General features: G+C 46.2%; 1 protein-coding gene across 10 annotated transcripts in view; it reads left to right on the top strand.

The window, feature by feature from the left end:
• Positions 1–21,267, top strand: part of TANC2 (tetratricopeptide repeat, ankyrin repeat and coiled-coil containing 2) — a 154,540-nt gene that overhangs the window by 125,327 nt on the left and 7,946 nt on the right. For 9 of the 10 annotated variants that reach the window (XM_033078947.1, XM_033078950.1, XM_033078951.1 and 6 more), the window contains 12 exons: positions 3,611–3,733; positions 4,727–4,963; positions 6,793–6,978; positions 7,852–7,945; positions 11,037–11,170; positions 11,766–11,889; positions 13,652–13,827; positions 14,662–14,794; positions 15,341–15,370; positions 16,256–16,347; positions 17,831–17,977; positions 19,569–19,669. In XM_033078947.1, the coding sequence (XP_032934838.1) occupies positions 3,611–3,733; positions 4,727–4,963; positions 6,793–6,978; positions 7,852–7,945; positions 11,037–11,170; positions 11,766–11,889; positions 13,652–13,827; positions 14,662–14,794; positions 15,341–15,370; positions 16,256–16,347; positions 17,831–17,977; positions 19,569–19,669 (1,577 nt within the window). The remainder of the gene's footprint in view (positions 1–3,610; positions 3,734–4,726; positions 4,964–6,792; positions 6,979–7,851; positions 7,946–11,036; positions 11,171–11,765; positions 11,890–13,651; positions 13,828–14,661; positions 14,795–15,340; positions 15,371–16,255; positions 16,348–17,830; positions 17,978–19,568; positions 19,670–21,267) is intronic. The other variant, XM_033078949.1, reaches the window with a different exon arrangement.

The following is a 21,267-nucleotide window of genomic DNA, read 5'->3' as shown; positions in this document are numbered from 1 at the left end:
TATTTTCATCTGGTCTCTGTATGATTTTATAGACTTGAGGGCTTTGGCACTCAGGTTTCTGTTCCTAGAGTAAACAGGTGATTTCTGCCTTGTGTCAGCCCTGTTGGATTTATTGATTGTATTCCCTATGCCACATTCACCACCAGGTGTAGCAGCAAAGTCTCCTTGTTTGGAAAATCGATGGCTGGAGCCAAAGGGAAGGACCCCAGATTGGAGTATTATCCCTCAGGGTATCAATTTCACATTTCCAGTTACATTCCCAAAGCCAAATTCTGCCCTGAGTTTACTGTTCAGCTGCCATTTACATTTGAATCTGGTTCCAAACCTTCATTTCACATGTCCATAGTGGGAACCGATAAAAGAGATTCAGACTCAGAGCAAATGACAATTTTCATTAAGTGGATAAGTTTCCAATAGATTCCAGGTTTAATTGAGTGATATTTACAATAATAGAAAACGCCAGTTAGCATATGACAAATGTCAGTCCAGCCTTCTGTTCCTTATCACTCAGCAAAATCCTTGGATTTACAACACTACAAGAAGACCAATGGATAAAGCATAACAAAATGTTGTTTGCAAGTACTACAAAGTTTTGAAAGGGTTTGAATTAGCTGGATTAGAAATTGTAAGCTACTATTTTGCTTTTCCTTGAATAGATTTATTTTTATTGCTTATTTTAACAAGTGTTTACTGAGGATTTGTGAGTGTTTACTGAGTGAAACAAGAGCTGCATTAGTTTTTGAAGGAGGCTGGAATATTGCAGACCATATTTAAGGGCTTGAGCATTCTTTAAAGAAAATATTTCCAAGAGTACATGCACAGACTCTTTGCAATTATTACCGCCTGTATTTGTTTCTAAACAAGCATTTTTCCCATTCAGGCTTTTCATTCTGGCTGATCTTTTGCTGAAGCCATTACCAGTGTGGCCATGGGCTTTCTGCCAAGTAGGGAGCATGTCAGGTCATCAATTCAGGGTGTTTTTCTTCAGGTTGCCATGTTACAGCAGCAGACACAAAGATGTTTCTACAGACACTAAGATCCTAATTTTGAAGGTATTTATGGAGGCCTGGTGCCATTATAATTTCATTTTATGTACCCATCAGGAAGCCAGGAGAATATTAGACCAGAACTAAAGCATGTTGTCCAGCCAGGGAGTACTGAGAGCTAGGTGTAGAGGCAAATTTTGATAAAACAGAGCAGAAATTTTATCCTTCTCTAATCCTTCTCAGTTTGAATCCACTGGTACCTTAGCAAGATGATGATGGAATACTTGGAATTTCCAGGTGTAAAAAAAGCAAGTGATGCACAGACACAAAGTGCTGACCTGATACGTGGGTGGGAAGACATTTTCACGTTCGTATCTTCACTTGCTGGCTGAGATCTGATGGTTTTGTCTTATCTTTTAAACACAAACATCCTCAAACAGTTTAGGGGGGGAAAAAAGGAAAAGTACAATGTTTTAGTCTTTTAAATCAACTTCCAGTCTTAACAGGAGCGTATAGAAAGCCAACTTGAAAAGCCTTGCATGGAATAAAAGGGCACAAAGAGAAATGTGCAGTTGTGATACAAGAGGACCCAAACTTCAGGCTGATGTATGTTTTGCAAATCAGCCAAAGAGAAGGCTTTAATTTCATCTTAGATTAGTTAAAATGTTGGTAATACAGAAGCGGGTGGTGCTTGGAGCAGCCTGGTCTAGTGGAAGGTGTCACTGCCTATAGCAGGGGAATGGAATGAGATGGGCTTTAAGGTTCCTTCCAACCCAAACCAGTCTGGAATTCTGGGATTCTTTACGGTGCTGATGGCAGAGGAGGCAATCAGGTAAAAATTGAAGATGCTGACAGCTTGCATACAAGACAGGACAGAAAAAACAGCTGTTTGAACACTGGGTTTGTGTGGTCTGGCAAAATTGTTCAAATTTCAGGCCATACACTGGTCTCTTGTTGGATGGTCCCAATGAAGTGGGAACCACTGATGGTATTTTGGCTGATGTTCTAAGAAGCTGGGATTTGTTTTTTGCTGAAAGACTCACTCTACTCCACAGTTCTGATGATGGAATTAGAAAAGGAAGATACAATCTGTAAAATGAGAAGTAGGGCACGTTTTTGCCTGAACGGTAACTGGATGATAATGGTGTTGAATGTACTTTTTCTTTAAAGGATAAATGTCACCTTTTATGCCTTGCACTAATAAGTATTTATATATTCTAGTGCAACACTTAAGATTTCTGTAGCATCTGTGATTATCTTCAGAGGGCTATTCTCAAAGTATCTACCCTTTACCTTGGTTCTTATGGTGATTCAGGGAGCTGATTTGTGGGCTTGATAGTAGTGTAACCATTTTAAAATTATTTTAACTGTTTATTTTAAAATTGCTTTCGCTTTCCAATTCCACCATCCCGAGTTCATGAAATTTAATACTGACCTCTAATGTTCTGCATTGTGTCATTTCAAAAGCAGCATTTAACAGTGGCTCAAATGCCTGAACTCTTTTTCCCTCAGCACAAGCAGGTCTGTTTCTTGGTTTAGCTCAATGAATTTTAAGGAAACAAGTATGTGAGGCTGTTATTTATGAGAGCTTGTCTAATCTATTGCTTTTTTGGTGATAAAACTGTTTCAAGTGACAAATCTGTTGATGGCTAGTGGAATGCTGCAGATTACCTTTCACACACTGGAATTAGAGGTTGCAACCGAGTCCAGCTACGGGTTGGGATGATGATTCCCACACATATTCCTTCAGAGGAAACAAATCCCACCTTGTGCTGCTGGTTTTGTTCCACCAGCATCATCCCAGTCCTAGTCACACAAACCAGAACTGGGACCCTGCAGTTTTGCAGGGGTGGAAGTGACCACTCAGCGTGCAAAAAATCAGAAATCAGGGTTTGCATATCACAGCACAATTAAATGTGCAGTTAAAGATGCCTGTGCAGTTTCCATGGAATCAGCAGACATTCATGGGAAGTCAGGAGCAGAACAGCAGCATTCAGGGCATGCTCATGGCAGCACTCTGCTAGAGTCACCATCCCACCCGTCTGCTCTTCCATCCAGCTGTTTGCTCCCATCTTTCGGCTATGGGGAAATGATGGCTCCTTCCACTGGAGGGAGAAACCTGCTTAACTGTGCTCTGCCAATTAGGGGTGCTGGAAAATATGTCAGACCTTCAATACATTATGTATAACCTGATAATGGACACCAACTAGAAAAGTTGGAGACAATCTGGTACAAGATACCAAGGTATATGCTCCAGGCTGTGGTTGAAAGTTCCTGAATTTATCTTATTGTCAACAGATTCTGTGTACTTTATTTAAAAAGACAAAAAGCAGCAATGTGTGATCCTTAACATGGCGGTTTTTGAGGGTGTTGAATGGATCTGATCACTCACAGTTAAATCCTACCTTTCCTAGACCTTGGAGATGGCTACATTACCTTTACATGTAATTTTCTGCAAGCTTACTAATTGGTTGTGAAGGTCAGATATGGCAAATTGTCACATTATCTTGTGTGTAGTCGGTATAGTCCTGAAACTCCTTTGACGTCCAGAGACCCAGGAGGATCTGCCCAGTGTAACTGAGCAGATTTATAAGCGTGGATCTAAGTTACTTTCTCTTTTTCAGGGTCTGAGTAAAAAAGTTGGGGTATCTTCCTCCATCCTGCAAGGGCTTTGGATCTCCTACAGTACTGAAGGTCTTTCAATGGCTTTGGCATCTCTGAGAAATCTCTACACCCCGAACATAAAGGTACTGGAGGAGAAGGGGGAAAGCTGAGGAGTTCAGAAATCACACAAGAAGCTCCAGCAATGGGCAGTGACCATGCAGAGTATTCACTGGAGCCATGCCCAGTGTCCTAGCCAGGCTGAGCAGCTTGCTGGGTGTTGGTCCTGAGCTGAGCAGAGGCCCTGTCAGTTGAGATTTTGTTACCATTTGGGATAGTCTATCAACTCCACTGCTTTGACCAGGGATCTCCTTTTTCTTGCAATGAACAAACAGGAGTTTGTGCTGGTGCAAAATGGAGCTTTTCCTTCTCAGAGATGGGGAATGTGACAACTCATGCTACAACTTGACATGTAAAGGGCTTTGACTTAGATAGGCTTGAACTCTGAGGTGACACCAAATCCAAGAGCATGTGCTCATGTGCTGGTTCAGGCACTTCTTTTGCAGTGGTAGGATGAATGTGTTGGCTTAGGTGTGCCCATCTCTACAGCAGAAAGGATTTCAGAGGTACAGGTTTGGAATTGTTTCCTCACATGGAAGGATGTTTATTCCAGGTCCTTCCCACCCAGGCAAGGTGAGCTCAGTGTCTGTCCCCATGCCCCTTCCCTGTCCCTCTCCAGCATCAGGTGTAGCCTTTCCTGTTGTTGCCAAGTGCAGAGGGAGCCATGCAGTGGGACAACCAAACAGCCCTAGAGAGGAATCCCATGGGAACAGGGCTGAGTACAGCTCTCTCCAGCTGTGTGTTTTGATTCTTCATCCCTGCCATGTCCCCAGATGCTGCAGCGGGGCTGGAGTGACTTTGTTCCAAAACAAAGGGTGGCTGCACCCTTCAGACCACTTCCTAGCCACTTGGGAACTGCTTAAACTGCTCCATCTGCATCAGATGGGACCATCTATTGGGCAGGTGTTTCTGCTCAGCATTTTATGTCCTTTGCTGTTTGCCTGGGGCCCGGGGCCGGCTGAGGGCCGTGGGCTCTGCTGCGGTGTCGCCCTGACCACGAGCTCTCCTTCCCTGCGCAGGTCAGTCGCTTGCTGATTTTAGGAGGTGCAAATGTGAATTACCGGACGGAAGTTCTGAACAACGCCCCCATTTTGTGTGTCCAATCTCACCTGGGATACGCCGAGATGGTGGCTTTGCTCTTGGAGTTTGGGGCCAGCGTTGACGCTGCTTCGGAGAGCGGCCTGACCCCGCTGGGCTACGCGGCCGCCGCGGGGTTCCTGAGCATCGTGGTGCTGCTGTGCAAGAAACGGGCCAAGGTAAGGGAGCTGCGCTGCTCCAGGGCTGAGCTGAGCTGCTCCACCTTCCTTCAGGGCTGGGTAGGAGCTGCAGGCAGCACATGGAACAATTGCTAGGAAACTTGCTCCAGCAAATGAATCCAGGAAGCTGCTTTTGGTGTTGTTTATTCTGCTACAATGTAGTGGGTTTAAAACCTCACATAGACACCGACTCCTGAGAGTCAGTAATTGGTGTGTGGAATTCAGGTCTGAGGTACGAGCTGCCTTGTGACCTGCAGAGGGATGTTGTGGAGCAGTCCTTGAACCTCACAAGGTTAAAATGGCCACACTACTTTTTCAGTACAAAACATTCTTTAAATACCTCCCTGAGACACATTTTCCAAACATTTTCATCAGACTTGTCCCAGAAAAATCCTCTTTGTTTAGCTTTGTGATGAGCGTTTGGAGTTTTAATTGTATATAATAAGTCAAGTTGAAATACTTTGTTGAAGAAGAAAATTATGCTGATTTTTGAAGTGGAGCCTCCTGGAAACAATTTGTGGTTTCTCTGTATCTTTAATTTTAGTTCAAAAGGCAAAATATGGGTTTGTGTAGTTTTGGTATGGATGTCAGGATGATTGAGGGACTGTTTAGATCTTGTTGGGTTATGTTGTCTGTAATAATGTGAGGATGGTATGAAAGAAAAAAAAAATTTTGCTTTTGTTGGATATTTTGAGATAGTTTAGTGACAGAAGTCCTGCCACTTGCAGTTTTCCTTGAATATCCCTAACAGTACTGAGGAAATACCCCAAAACACAGTTTGGTGTAGTTTGAGGACTGAGATATTTGCAGAACATTGCAATACTGATTACTGCAGGAGCTGAGAAAGGAGAAATGTTGATATATTATTAATGTGGATGTGTTATAATATATGAAATATTTCTCATTTGTACTATATAACTGTAATTTAGTGGTCAGGCCCTGGCACAGGGTGCCCAGAGTAGCTGTGGCTGCCCCTGGATCTCTGGAGGTGTCCAGGGCCAGGTTGGATGGGGCTTGGAGCACCCTGGGGTAGTGGGAGGTGTCCCTGCCCATGGCAGGAGGTGGAATGGGATGGTATTTAAGGTCCCTTCGCACCCAAACGGTTCTGTGATTCTATTAATTAATATTAGTAAAAATGCGTTACTATAATAATTATTTATATTTTTTATGATGCAGTACACTGCAGAGCACAGAAGGGGTTAGCAGCAGGAGGATGACAACTGGCCTTCCTTCCTTGTGTTCTCTAGTTGTCCCTGTTGGGATAGTATCTAGAATCCCAGCTGATGTATTCAGACATCAAGTGGAAACCATGCCCCAAAATATAACCAAATAAATTCCTCCAGGGCTGTCAAGCACTGTCTCTAATTCCTATTGATTGTGCCTGCACTGGGCTCGTGTTACAGTGTCTGACTGCAGGCTGAGGCACTTCTGGGGCTCTCAAAAGAACTGAAACCTGGAAAACAAACTGGTTTTCCTTTTGTAGATATGGCTAAAGGAGATACCAGTGTGTATGATTTCAATGCACAAGAAAATCTTTAAGCTGGACTTCAAGACACAAAGAAAAAAATATTTTTATAGTCTTTGAGTCTGAAGAAACCTTAAAAAAAGCAATTATATCTTCCCCAAAGCAAACATTTGTGGCCAAGATAATGCCAGAGCCTGGGACATTGCTTTGGAAATGTTTGTTTTCTGGTCATGGAAGTGATAGTTTACCAGAAAAATGCACATTTTGCACATGTGGCGTTATTTTGAAACCGGGATTGGAAACTCTGAAGAAGATAAGATGTGTTGCTCATGATTTTGTTTATGTTTTTTCTTCTCTATTCAAGGTGGATCATTTGGACAAAAATGGGCAGTGTGCCCTGGTCCACGCCGCTCTCAGGGGACACTTGGAGGTGGTGAAATTCTTGATCCAGTGCGACTGGAGCATGGCTGGGCAGCAGCAGGGGGTGTTCAAGAAGAGCCACGCCATCCAGCAGGCCCTGATTGCTGCTGCCAGCATGGGCTACACCGAGGTAGGACCTGCTCTGCCTCTGCAGGGAGGGAATGCAAGGCTTGGCCCTTTCCTGCCCCCTCACCAAAGAACGTCTGGAGGTGGAGTGCAGAGTACTTCTGTCCTGCTCTTCCTCCCTGTCCCATCCCAGTGTTCACAGATCCCTGATGATCTGGGCAGGCATCCAGTAGAGGAAGCATAACAAGCCTTTGAGTTGTCAGAATAAACTTTTGGAATAAACTTCTAAGCAGGGATAAGATGGATGGACACATGTTGCCTACACCGCTCCTCCAGCGCAGGTGGGGCATGTGAGAACATGTAACTCTGGACTATTTGTCAGGGGAGAGAGGAGCCAGAGAGCTTCCTCCTGCTATCCTGGCAAAGATTTATGATGGGGAAAATGAAATATAGAATAATTTAGGTTGGAAAAGACCATTAAGGTCATTGAGTCCGGCCGTTAACCCAGTGCCAAGCCCACCACTGCCATTAGTCCAACCCACAGAGCCCCAGCCACCCATGGCAGCCCCTGTTCCTTCTCCTTTCCTTTAGAATGAGTTTCTTTCTTAAAAAATACCTCTCAGCTTCATCTCCTTCAGGAGATGTAGCCACTGCACACACCAGGTCATCATCTCCACAAAACAGACACAGTTACATGGAATTGACCCAACCAAGTCTCATCATGTGCCATCATATCAAGATACTTGGTTGGGGTTCTTTTGCTTGTACAGGGCAACAGGTTCAGTAATTACTCTCAGGAAAAATATTTCTTTGATCTCAAGGTGCCAGGCAGAGACTGATCCTTCCCTCCATGTATTTCAAGCACCTCGTGTGATGGTGTCAGCAGTTCCTGTATAACACATTCGAGTTCATGAACTGACACATCGTTTTGTTTTAGATTGTCTCCTACCTGCTCGATCTTCCAGAGAAAGATGAAGAGGAGGTGGAGAGAGCACAGATCAACAGCTTTGACAGCCTTTGGGGAGAGACAGGTGATTTCTGTAGAAGATGTAGCTTCCCTTCCCTTCCCTTCCCTTCCCTGAAACTTAACTTCCCTTCCCTTCCCTGAAACTTCCCTGAAACTTCCCTTCCCTGAAACTTCCCTTCCCCAGGAAACTCTGACATTCCCAGCCTGCCTGTTTCCATCTCTGTTGTCCCACACCTCTGCCCCCAAAAGATGGACTAACCAGACATCTGGGAGTTTCTCTGTCAGAGAGGGGTTTCTGAATAGCTGGGACAATTGGAAATGTGGATTTGTGATTGACAAATCACACACAAAGGAATATGCACTTACACATTAAAATTGGTAGTAAGTAAGATGGAAAAATGAACAAAAATGAACCAGCCATCAAACTGAGCAGCCATTTGTCTACATGAAACAAGTCTGTAAGTTCATATGAAACTCAAGACTCTCTTTCACATAGCTGTACAATTATTATTATTATTATTATTATTATTACTATTATTTTTCCAAAAGTAAATGGAGAGTTTAAATAAATTTGGAGAGAAATGCAGGTTTCCACCTAAAAATAGGAATCTGCTCTGAAAATCTGAATCCTGGCTTGTCTGGGTTTTGATACTTGTTGCTCATGTCTCGTCTTCCAGAGAGCAGAGCTGAGTGCCTGGCTGGATGATATCAGTCTGATATCATCCAAATGGCAGTGCCAAGTGACATCATAAGTTTAGGAATTGCTGACAGCACACTATAGCCAACTCCAGACAGAGTATTTCCACCTGGGACAAAACTAATATCAAAACACAGCAGAAAACTGTCTGAGTCACTTATGGTATCTCCATCAGAGATGGAGGTGCAAAATACATCTCCATCATATTGTTTGTCTTGCTGCCGGGCTGTGAAACAGATCCACGTGCAGGATAGGAGCAGTTTAAGGATTCCTTCTCCAGATGAAGTTTTTTTCTACAAGAAAACACAGCAGCAGAAGCTGAATACACTGCTGCAGATCCCTGGTGTAGGAGGCGGTGGTTTCACATTGCTCACTGAGGGAGACGAGCACATCCACACCTGAACCCGGTCTCAGGCTCTGTTTGAGCTGTTTTGAGAAGCACAGCAGTTGTTGTGTGGTGTTTATGCCAAGACTTGGTTACTGCACAGTGAGTAGTCCTTCTGGCACCAGTCCTCGTGGAGAAGCTGCAAAATGAACGTTCCTGTTCACCAGCACAGGATCCTGGTGCTGCTCCTTGGCTGGGCTCAGTGGACTCGCCTTGGTTGTGCTGGGCCACGGGAGCTCTCCAGCAGACAACAAAACTTCAGCCCATTTTCACCCTCCATAGTTCCTCCTGAAGGAGCAAGGTCTGGCTGCCCAGAAGCACAGGAGCTTTTGAGCTTCTCTTGAGCTGGAGCTGCCAAGGACAGGCTGGAGCTGCGTACCCACACCAGTTGCTTCGACCCTGAGGAACAGAGCAGCAGAAAAAATGTCATTGCAGGCAGAAGGGATTGCAAGGGAGAGTGGAGAAATCGTGGATCAAATCATCCTGTTCCCAGAATATTTCCTTACAAACACCAAACACTGGAGTGATTTACAATATTTTCATTGTTGCAAACATAAGTAATTTTGATGTGAAATGCCTCAAATTAACCTGCAACATTTCAAGTGCAGGCAGGTTTAGAAGTAAAACGCAGCAGCCCTGCATGCCAATCCCTCTGCCTCTTTCTATATTTATAGCTTACGTTTAAAACCCACATGGATCTGATTATAGATTTTGCAGAATGTTCTGCTTGTGGCAGCAAAATCATTTTTCTTTTAACTCTTGGTGTCTCTTAACCCCAAGAGAAGAAAATTCAGCCATAATATGGAAGAGAATTGAGAATTAATTAAATCCCCCAACATTAACAGTGTTGCAGTTGGAAACCCATCAACACCTTGTAATCAGCCCACCCACAAAAATGTGCTTCAAAGAAAAAAACAAGCGACATCAGTCAGAAATAGACTCCCACCTTCTGCTCCAACTCCTACCAGAACCAGCAGAATGTGGAGACAGTGCTGAAGTGCACAGAAAGTTAGGGAGAGGGAGGAACCAGAAAGTCTAAAATTAATATTGAAACAAGTCACTGGCAGGTCCTGAACTTGGAACTATTTTCAGATTGATTGTGTGTTCTCTAACTCAACCACACTTCTGAGTTAACAGAGCACATTTTGTCAGGGAAAGAGCTCTCAGGTGTTGTTTGTCCCCACCTGTATTATCATGAGCATATGAAAATGAGAGATATTTTTGGGACCCTGGCTGGTAGGATCTGCCTTGGCCAGAAACAAAGCCCAGAAATAGTGTTCTTCTTGGAAAACAGGTGAACAAATCCATCCTATTTTGCTTTCTAGTTGTTTCCCTGGTTTCAAAGATCTACAGAGCAAAGTGGGATATGGAAAATAAAAGACCTTCATCTGGATTACACTCCTCTGTGCTTGTTTGGACAAAGGAAAGCCACAAATGTGACTGACATCAGTGACTGGCAGGATCTGTCAGTGCCTCCTGCTTGATACCTCACTTGCTCCCTTGTAGCCATAGTGGGCTGAGGCAATGACAGGTTGCAGAAGATCTTGTCAAGTACCTGAAGACCTGTATTTTCTCTGAGCCCCTACTCAGATACATTCACTTCACAGCCTATGGCTTTGGCAGCAGAGAAAACAGTAACAGATTCATGATCACATTTCTTTGCAGCTGAACCTGAACCTCAGTCACACCTTTAACCTAAGGCACATTTGAACCTCAGACATCCCTTGAACCTCAGTCTAAGTGCCTGTAGATTATTTTATACTTACTGGGGTTCTCATCCCCTTTCACTGCGACTTACAGAAAACAATAAAAGCTGATTGTCCCAAGCAACCTCGTTCCATGACATTATGTAAACTTTTCATAGAAGAGTTGACCTTTGAGGTACCTAAAATGACAAGGGTCCAAACTGTACCAATCCAGCCCATTTTCTTTGTTTGTTTTGCCTGCCATGAGATAGGTTTGGCATTTCAGGCCCCATCACTTTGGTATCCAGCAGAAAGAGCTGTTTCCAGCTCGGAGAACACTGCGCTGAGCGTGTGGCCCTTGCCCTGACTGCTCTCCTCTCTCGTGCAGCTCTGACGGCGGCGGCGGGGCGCGGGAAGCTGGAGGTGTGCCGGCTGCTCCTGGAGCAGGGCGCCGCCGTGGCACAGCCCAACCGCCGCGGCATCGTCCCGCTCTTCAGCGCTGTCAGACAGGGCCACTGGCAGGTCAGTGGGGTCCTCACACCCTGGGGTGGCCAGACACAGGGGGTCAGGCCATCCCTTCCATCTCACTGGAATAGGCGTGGAGAAGACAAGCACCAGTTCTTATGGGGAATGGTCAGGGCAAAAAGAAGTGTTTGTGATGTTTCTATCACTCCCAGCTCTGGCTGGCTACAGACAGCTTTGCCTAAGCCCTGTGTTATCATAGAATCATGGAATGGTTTGGGTTGGAAGAGATCTTAAGAGACAATCTAATTCCGTCCACCTGCCATGGGCAAGGATACCTTCCACTATCCCAGGTTTCTCCAGGCCCCATCCAGCCTGGCCTTGAACAATTCCAGGGATGGGGCAGCCACAGCTTCTCTGGTTATGTCACCATTTGAGAAGCAAATGGGATGCTCATGACTTAAAAGAACATTTTTCCTGTCCTTATACCTCCCTTCCTTTTTACAATCCTTAATCATCCATTCGGCAATCCCAGAGGGTTCCCAGAGGAGTGTGAGTTTTTAGAATGTGGGGTTTGCTCTGCTCTTCCTTGGCTCTGGCGTGTTCTTAGCTGTGGCTCCATGTGTAAGCTGTGTCCTGGCTGTGTCTGTTGCAGATCGTGGATCTCCTGCTCACGCACGGTGCAGACGTGAACATGGCAGACAAGCAGGGCCGGACGCCGCTGATGATGGCAGCGTCCGAGGGACACCTGGGCACTGTGGAGTTCCTGCTTGCACAAGGTTAGAGCGTGTGCTGGGAGGTGTTGGGGACCAGCTGTGGTGCATCCCACATTCCGTTTTTTCCTGTCTGACCGCCTCAGTGCTAAATAGGTCAGAGAGGCCTGAAGGAGGAAGGATGCCTTTGGAGTCCAAAGAAGAAAACAGAGCTGGGGAAGGGTCTGGAGCACAATAAGTGATTGAGGCAGCTGGAAAAAGGACTCGGGGGGACCTGCTGGCTCTGACAACCCCCTGACAGGAGGGGACGGCTGGGTGGAGGTCAGGCTCTGCTCCTAGGAAATAAGGGACTAGAGGAAACAGCCTCGAGTTGCTGTAGGGGAGGTTTAGGGGAGGGAAAATTTCTTACTGTAAGGGTTGTTCAGCCCTAGCACAGGCTGCTGAAGGCAGTTGTGGAGTCCCCATCCCTGGAGAGATGTAAAAGATTTAAAGATGTGGCACTTGGAAACATGGTTAGTGGAGGGCTTGGTAGTGCTGGGGGAAGAGTTGGATTCAATGTTATTAAAGGTCTTTTCCAACCTGTGATTTCCAAGCTGTGGTTCTACGTTGCCATTCCTGAGCCTGTACCTTGCAGCCTGTGTCCCACCTTGGCATTCCTGATTGCCCCAGATGCTGTTTGCCTCCTCCCCCACTGACACTTCATGCTGTGTTGAGAGCACTGACTGGAAGTTTCTGAACACACCTGGAGTAAACATTCCCATGCTGTACTCCTCCACAAATAGCTTGTGCCAACAGGGAGACCTCTTAGTCTGCTCTCAGCTGGACAGCCTTTACAGACCAGGCATGTGTCAGCTGGGATGAACAGGAACGTTTAGGAAATTCACATCACTCCCACATTTGCTGAACATTCTGGAGTCAGGGAATCTCATTGAGAGGTTTAGAGGGAGGTTTAGAATTTGCCTCCAGGAGAAAAGCACTGCAGCAGTAATTCATCCCAGCTGCTGGCAGGAGCAACCCGCAGGTAGCTGCAGCTCCTCGCAGGAGCAGAGCTGCTACAGATCATCTCTGCACACTCCCGAGCCGGAGCCATGGCTGTGCCATGGCAACGGGAGTTGTCTGCGTGCTATGAAGAGGAGTGTTCACTGAGAGCTGCTGTTCAGCTCTCATATCCAGATCCATATGCCGTGTGCAGCAGCACTGACCCGTTGGTATGGCAGCGCCATTTCCTTATCCAAGAAAACGTCAAGTCCCCCTCTCCTTGGCTTGCAGTTGGCAGTAGTGTATCCCACAACGTTGTATTTATATTGGGTGAAGTTCAGGGAGGAATACTGCTGAAAATTGTGTACTTTTGGTAAAGGGGAGGGAGTGAAGAAGGGAAAATATGTGCTTTTTTAGGAGAACTGAGCTGAATTAATTTAATTCCCCATAGTGACCTGCTGAAACAGCAAAATGGTCTTCATCTCTGACTCACACAGGTTGGAATGGGGTTAGATTAAGTAAAAGAAAGAAAGCAGTTAAAAAGGTGATGTCTCAGATGAGGAAAATCAGATCCACTGTGCTGCTTAGATGTTTGCCGGGAAAGCCGTCAGAGGTGGGCGTGAAAAATTTGCAGCTTGGTGTGAATCAACTCATTTGCCACAGTTCCCATCAGTGTATTTGAAGTTGCCACAGAGGGTGGGATCTGTGGTGGGAGAAACATTAATAAAGGAATTAATAAATTGTGTACAGAGCACTCTGAAAACAAGTTGTCATTGCTGAGCAGAGGGTTTGTGGTAAACAGTGCTGAACAGCGGAGAGCTCTGAAGTGAGCGGTTGCTTGTTCTTTCAGGTGCCTCGATTTCTCTGATGGACAAAGAGGGCCTGACTGCGCTCAGCTGGGCCTGCCTGAAGGGCCACCTGCCCGTGGTGCGTTCCCTGGTGGAGAATGGAGCTGCCACGGACCACGCGGACAAGAACGGCCGCACGCCGCTGGACCTGGCAGCGTTCTATGGCGATGCTGAGGTGGTGAGTGGCCTGTGCTGCACCAGAGAAAATGGGCACTTGGTGTAAAAACCATCAAATTGTACAGTTCAGCTTGATGTAGCAATAAACACATGGAGTCCTGGCCCTCCATGTGGGAACGTCCTTCCACAGAAGCAAATCAGAGAATCCCAGAATGGTTTGAGTTGGAAGAGAACGTAAGGACCATCTTTTTCCACCCTGTGCCATGGACAGGGACACCTTCCACTATCCCAGGATGCTCCAACCCCTGTCCAGCTTGGCCTTGAACACTTCAAAGGATGGGGCAGCCCCAGCTTCTCCGGGTACTCTGTGCTAGGGCCTCACCACCACTGCAGGGAAAGATTTTTTCCTAATATCCAGTTAAAACCTACTTTTTTTTCAATTTAAAGCCATTGTCCCTTGTTCTGTCATTTTGGGCCCCTGTCCAAAGTCTCTCTCCATCCTTTTTAGAGCCCCTTGAGGTCCTGGAAGGGGTTCTTAGGTATTCCTGGAGCCTTTCCTTTTCCAGGCTGAACAGTCCCAATTTTCCCAGCCTCCTAAACAGAAATGCTGTAGCCTTTGGAGCATCTCCATGGCCTTCTCTGGACCTGCTCCAACAGGTCAATGTCCTTCCTGTGCTTGGGACCTTGGAGCTGGATACAACCTTCCAGTCTCACCAGAGACCAGAATGGAATAGAGGGACAGAATCTCCTCTGTTAACCTGCTGCCCACAATGTACCCTCAGACCCCATGGAGGTGCTTTCAGTCCAGGCAGTGAAGCAGAACAAGCTTCTGTTAGTCCTACATCCCCAGCAGTTCACCCAGGAACAGAACTGACTCTTGGGCTTCTCATTGCAGGTTCAGTTCCTGGTGGACCATGGGGCCATGATCGAGCACGTTGACTACAGCGGGATGCGGCCCCTGGACAGAGCAGTGGGCTGCCGCAACACCTCGGTTGTTGTCACCCTCCTGAAGAAAGGAGCAAAGATAGGTAGGAGCAGGGGGACACTACCATCAGCTCTGTGCTCAGGCAGGACTGAAGCAGTGGGGCTGGCATCCTAAAAGACACGAGTATAACCCAGAGGCAGCCTCAGCCCCAGCCACTGCTTCAGACTCTGAAAGCAGATGGCGAGTCAGGACTACTTGGTTCTCTTTAGTAAAAACGGGAGTTTATTTTTTTTCCTGTCATATTACTTAGTAAGAGTTAATCAATAAACAACTGTTTCTTTGGCAAGGTCTTTCCTCTGGTAATGCCTTTTCTATCTTTACCAGTCTGAGTTGCCAAGTGTACTCTGTCCATGCCTTGCTGTGAGCTGCTGCGTTCACTTGCTCTGTGTATGCTTCCAGACCTCAGTGTACCTGCACTGCGCCACACAGCTGCTCACGATACGTTTTCCTGTGAAAGGGGATTTTGCTGGTGCATTGGCTTCCTTGCTGCCTGCCTCTCACAGCTGCTTTTTCCCTTTCTTTTTTTTTCACCTTCATCCATTTTTTCCCCCTCTCTCCTACAACTTCTTGTTTTCTCCTTTCTTTGAAGGTTGTCAGACGTTACCGAGTCGCCCACGAGGTATATCTCATTGCTGTCAGCATCAGCTTCGATCTGATAGCTTTGTCAGCCTTGCTTTCTCCTGTTTGATTTAGCCTGCATGTGTCCCCAACACCTCTAATCTTTTAATTTACCTCACCTTCAAATAATTTTTTAATGACTGTTGCAGAGAATAACTTGAACTCAAAAACTAACCTCCTTCCCCCAAAACGTACTGAATCTACTTGTAGAATAGTGTTGACTTATTCTTCACCCACACTAATGAGCTGTCCTCAAATTTTTGCCACTCCTTCCCTCCCAGTATTAGTCCTTGAGATACAAGCTGGCTCTGCAGAGTGGCCCCTGTGCAGAGCCAGTGTCCCTAGCCCAATGACACCTTCAGCACCAGCAGCACTTACATACAACCTTTCCCTTGTCATTTTTCTCTGCCTTAATGGATTTTCTACTCTAGTCTTTCACATCTTGTGAAGCTGGAAATCACAATCCAATTAACCACAAACCACCTATCAAAGTGCAGATGTTTTAGTACACTTCCACAGATTTGGGTTTAGAAATCAGTGGCTTTTACATAACCACTCTGATTTTTCCTTTAAATACAGTTTGTTTCCCCCATGCCAACCTGTTCCACATTCAGCACTGCCCTCTTGTGGAAACAGCTCCATCCTTTCCCAGCCCACTGGGATTAGCCTTAAGGATTGCAAAGGAAAACCGTTGCAATGGGGATGACATTAATTTAGGTGTCAGAGGAATTGTCAGCTCAATCCTTTGGAGCACTCTGCCCTTTGACCATGCCAAGTTGTTCTCTCCAGCAGAAATTCCCACCCCAGGGTATTTTTTTCCACCCAGCTTCCTACCACCCTTGCATTGTATGAGTTCTTTACCCATCATGCATCCTGTACACTACAGGTCCAGCAACTTGGGCAATGGCAACCTCCAAACCAGACATCATGATCATCCTCTTGAGCAAGCTGATGGAGGAGGGAGACATGTTTTATAAGGTGAGAGGGATGGGTTTGGAACATGGAACAGATGCAACTTGCAGCATCACTTGGTGTGAGGTTTTTGGCTGTGTAGGTCAGTGGTTGGTCCTCCCCAGCCTAAATGGTTCTGTGATTCTGATGCTGCTGCCTTAACCCATGGCAAGTAAGAGCTCCTGCTCACAGTGTTCTTTGTGCTCCAAACCATTTGGTTTTGGTTAGTGGGGTTGGAGAAGAGGGGATTGGTTGCCTAAATCTGTAATGAAGCTGAAGTAAAGCCAAGTTGCTCTGGATTTGAGCCAGCACTTCATTTCCTCTTTGAAAACAGCAGAACTGAAGTGTTTGTTGGGAGTGCTGCTGCCATTGCATCAGGTCTGGCAGCCTTGTCATTAGCTAGTGGGCTCACTGTTGGGAATCAAGGCAACGGGATAGAATACCCCAAAAAAATTCCTGGAATAAACTTCTGGCAATGAAAACAGATTGTCAGGACACAGCTGGCTTTTTTGTCATGTCCTTTAGCCCATGAGAGCTACATTCCACTGTTACAGTTAGGGAGTCTTTTTTTGCTCTCTGTTTGTTTTAAGTCAATCTTTAAAACCTGGGGAATTGCACACATAGAAATTGTACAAGTACAACAATGATTCACTGTGAGGCTCTAAGGGTGAAGCAGAAAATATGCAAAGCTGGCATTGTAATAGAAGTTATCTGCCAGAGATACATGATACAGCTGAGAAACCTGAGTCTACAAGTTTTTGAAACTTGCTATTTGTAGCTGCAAAAATTATGTCTGGGTCATAAGAAACTGTGTGTATCCTAGATCCCATCCTGTCCTCTTTCTCTAACCCTGCCTGCTGGCTGCCCTGCTTCAGGGTGAACATTGTCCCATCCCAAAATTAGTTGCCCAAAATAGCAGAGATGAGTCACCTTTGAAGGTGACTGTTGCATACCAATAATTATAAATGGAACCCAGTTAAGAGGCTTTGATGTAGTTTTAAACATCTGTAGTCCAGGGAGGTGAATCTCACCCTGTTTGTCCAAGTTCAGAGACACAGCAATGCCATAACATTTATCTTTGGTATTGCAGAGGCTTCTCAGAGCCCCAGAGCTCCACCCAAAGTCCCACAATTTGTGTTCCTTACACTCCTGGATGTGTATTAAGCTTTGGGTGGAGGGTTTTTTCAGGAATGGGTAACTGATCACCCAGCTCAAAAGACCATCCAGCCAAGAACCAGATGGAGTTGTATCGAGTTAACACCATTTCTCCACGCTTCCATGCTTAGTGTGACAGCTCTGTATGAAATGGGAGATCTCAACTTGCACAAGGCATCTGCCTTTCCAGCTCAGATGTTCCCTTGATCAAATGTTCTGCCCTTCCTTTCTAGGAAGGAGCTAAGTAGTGAAGTTGTGCTTCCTTAGCCACCTAAAACATTGGTGGTGAGTGAATTCTCTGCAGAGGAAGTAAACTCAATCCAAGGATGATTTTTGACTTTTCTCCTTCTAATAGAAAGGTAAAGTGAAGGAGGCTGCTCAGCGCTACCAGTATGCTCTGAAAAAATTCCCCAGAGAAGGGTTTGGAGAGGACCTGAAAACCTTCCGTGAGCTGAAGGTATCGCTGCTCCTCAACCTCTCCCGGTGTCGAAGGAAAATGAATGTAAGTGTCCCCTCTTTTCATGGCCTTAAGCACAGCCCGACAGCCTTGTGTCTCTGCAGAGATATGCCCCCCCAGTCATGCTTTGGCCCCTGAGATCTCTCCTCTCTGTAGACTGGTTGCCCTTCACAGAGCACTGACATTTCTTAATTCCAAAGCAGTAGTGATTTAGTATGCATTTCAGATGACTAAAAATTCATTGCTATGTTTATACCTCTTTTAACTTTTTATTACTCCCTTTTGATGATGATGTTCATATCGTCACATGGGGGTGGAGGCATTTTCCAGATTTCTGGGGCAGCAGTGAGGAGGAGCCAGGAGATGTGCTCCTTTGAATACTAATTAATTTCAAATGAAGGAGCATATGCTTAGGGGGTTAGCACTTCCCTAGGGCAGTGACTCATCCAGAAACACCTCCACAAGACTCCTTCTCATCCCAGAACTTCCAGATCCCTGTCACTCTCCCCACTGCAATCTGGCATCATCCAGCAGCCAGTTCATACAGATGCCTATTCTGCCAGCCTTCCCTGGCTTGCAGTGGAGAGGCTTTCACTTCCACAAATTAAAGTCCCCACAAACTCAAAAAGCAACATCGCTGAGGTTATGAACCCAGCAAAGGTTACACTGGAAGGGAAGGAGCTTTTGGGACACTGTCACTTCTTTTTCTAGGAAGAAAGATGGAAAACAAGGGGATAAAATCTTAATGCTGATGAACAAACACAGGTTGGAGAAAAAGTGTGAACCTTCTCTCTAAATCAGCCAATTCACAGCTTATCAACTCCAGCTCTTGTCCTGTGCTTTGAGGACAAGATTTTTGGTTTATCATTAACTGAGGAATGCCAGGTTTTGTGATAGAAAATTTTAGGGGTTTGTAATTGCTCCTGCAGTTTTTGCACCTATAGGTGAGACCGTAAAGGTACCTGTCTCATTACTGCATTCCCAATCCAGTTTGTTGGACAGTAACTCCTCAGTAACTGCTACTGCAGGTACAAACAGAAGTATAAGGCTCCCCAGGCAGGGCATGCCCATAGCAAGAGTTGGCTTTACAAATTTTTTAACAAATCAGGAGCAGCACTATTCAGTCCTTTCTCCCAGAGCTGCTCAGGTCGTAGCCCAGTGCAGCAGTCCAAAGCAGTGTTTGACTGTGAAATGGAGTCCTGCCCACTAGGAGGAGTTCTGCCTCACAAGTGCTGAGCTTCAGCTGAGCTCAGTAGGACATGAAGCTTCAGAACCAGGCAAGGGAGGGTGGTGACAGGGCCTGAACCAGAACTGATAATCTGGTCTCATGGCACCACCCCTGGAACACACCCAGAGCAATCCCACCCCACACTGTGACCCTCTCCCTGCTCTCAAACTGTCCTGCCAGGTGAACTGTCGTGGAGAAGTGAGGAACAGTGGTATTGATTGATATACCGTCATAGCTCACTGTCTGTAAATCATGTTGAATCTATGACAAATATTCCAATACCATCAAGTTTTCCATGCAATATTTAAAAAAAAAAGTCCATACTAAGTTTTTCTTCTTCCCATGCTGTGTGTATTTTTATTTCTAAATTTATTCAGTTACTTACCTGCACACCTATTCAAATGACAGGATTTTGGAATGGCGGAGGAATTTGCCACTAAAGCACTGGAGCTGAAACCGAAATCTTACGAAGCTTACTATGCAAGAGCAAGGGCCAAACGCAGCAGCAGGTGAGGAGGGACAGAGAGAAGGGTGTGAGGGGCCAGTCTCTGTGAGCCTGTTACATCAAGGGTGGGCACCCAGCCTGCAAAGCCAGGCAGTGCCCCCATGGGAAGAAATCGCCAAGGAACATTCATTAGTGAGATCACAAACCTCTTGAACTCCAAAGTAATGTTCTCCCTCATTTGGTGATTTCTGAGTCCAAATGTTTTGAGACGTGTGTCTTAGTGGAACTTTGTCTGGATATCTTACAGCACTGGAGACCTGTGCACCAAAGTAGGGTGTTCTTTTTCAAGGTACACTTTAGTTGGACCACAACTTGGACTGAAAGCAGAATATGACTCATGGCCTGTGTTGTGCAAGAGGGAAGATTCATTCATTGCAGTGGTCTCCTCTTGCTTTAAAATCTGTGCATCTCTGTCCTGCAGCCCTTTCTGCTCAGCAGACACTGCTGAAGAGCTGGCCAGGGAGCCTCCAGACAGGACTTGTGCCCAGGGCACTGCCACCAGCTGCTGGAGAGTTGCAGCACAGGGATATCCCTTGTTCACCTACCTCCCTGAAGGCTAAAAGATGTGAGATTAGATCCATTTGCCATTCCTAGTGAGCAGCAGGGCTGCTTGGGAGTCCTGTTCTCAAAGACTGGGCACCCTGCCCCTGCATCTCTGTTTAATTGGCAGCCAGAATGTCTCACATGGCAGTGCAGGTATGTGAACCCCTCTGTGCAAACATCCCAGCTCAGCAGACACCACCACTGTGTGACATTCCATGCTGGAGGCAAGTGTGGAACTGGGCCCCTGGCCCAGCTGGTGCAGGTCCACCAGGTCCTGATATGGGAGGTGAACCCGTAACCTTCTCTTCACAAAGGAGCCCTGCAGACTGAGCTGTACACACACCTCATGCCTTGCCTTTAATGGTTTCCTCTCCATTGCTCCCAAAACATTAAGAGGAACCTTAAGACCCACGTTCCTCTCCAGGTGATACCAGCCTCCCATATTCCAGTGTCTTTTTCTCCCCATGTCTCTCCAACAGAAACTGTCACTACTTTGGCTTTGCTTCTCCCTGTCGCAGTCTATGCCTAGCAGCACCCCTGGGGTCACACAGCTGGTAGAAGAGGAGGCCATTCCTTATTCCAGCTGATCCTCAATGGCTTGTACAAAAGATTAGGCCGGTGCTGGGGGGATCACAGATGGGGAGCTTTTCTCCCATCTGGGTGGGTTTTCCCAGCTCACAGTCATGTTCAAACATGTAGTTTTGCTCCTGAGTGAACAGTGTGCCTGTAAATGACAACCCCCTTCCCAAACCCCACCTCCCTGTTACACCTCCTAGGCTAGCCTTTCCCCCAGAAAGGCTTCCCTGGGCTCACAGCCTCTGGCACATCGCATGATTGCTTCATTCCAAAGGAGTTAGCCAAACTGGAGAGACAAGCCTTGCCCAGAGCACTGACCTGTGGGAGCCCCTGAGCTCTGGAGCCAGGCCTGATGCTGTGTGGTCTTGGCATCAGGCAGAAGTTAAATTTTCACTGGCGTAAGTGGTTGTAGCTCTGTCGGAGCTTGTTTTACAGCAGTGGTGAGCTGGGCTTGCAGTGATCAATGTGTTGGTGTCCCCTTCT

This window comes from Catharus ustulatus, chromosome 23, assembly GCF_009819885.2.
Source record: "Catharus ustulatus isolate bCatUst1 chromosome 23, bCatUst1.pri.v2, whole genome shotgun sequence".
Classification (NCBI taxonomy): Eukaryota; Metazoa; Chordata; class Aves; order Passeriformes; family Turdidae; genus Catharus; species Catharus ustulatus.
The sequence above is the reverse complement of the archived record's forward strand: the minus strand, read 5'-3'. Positions and strand labels throughout refer to the sequence as shown.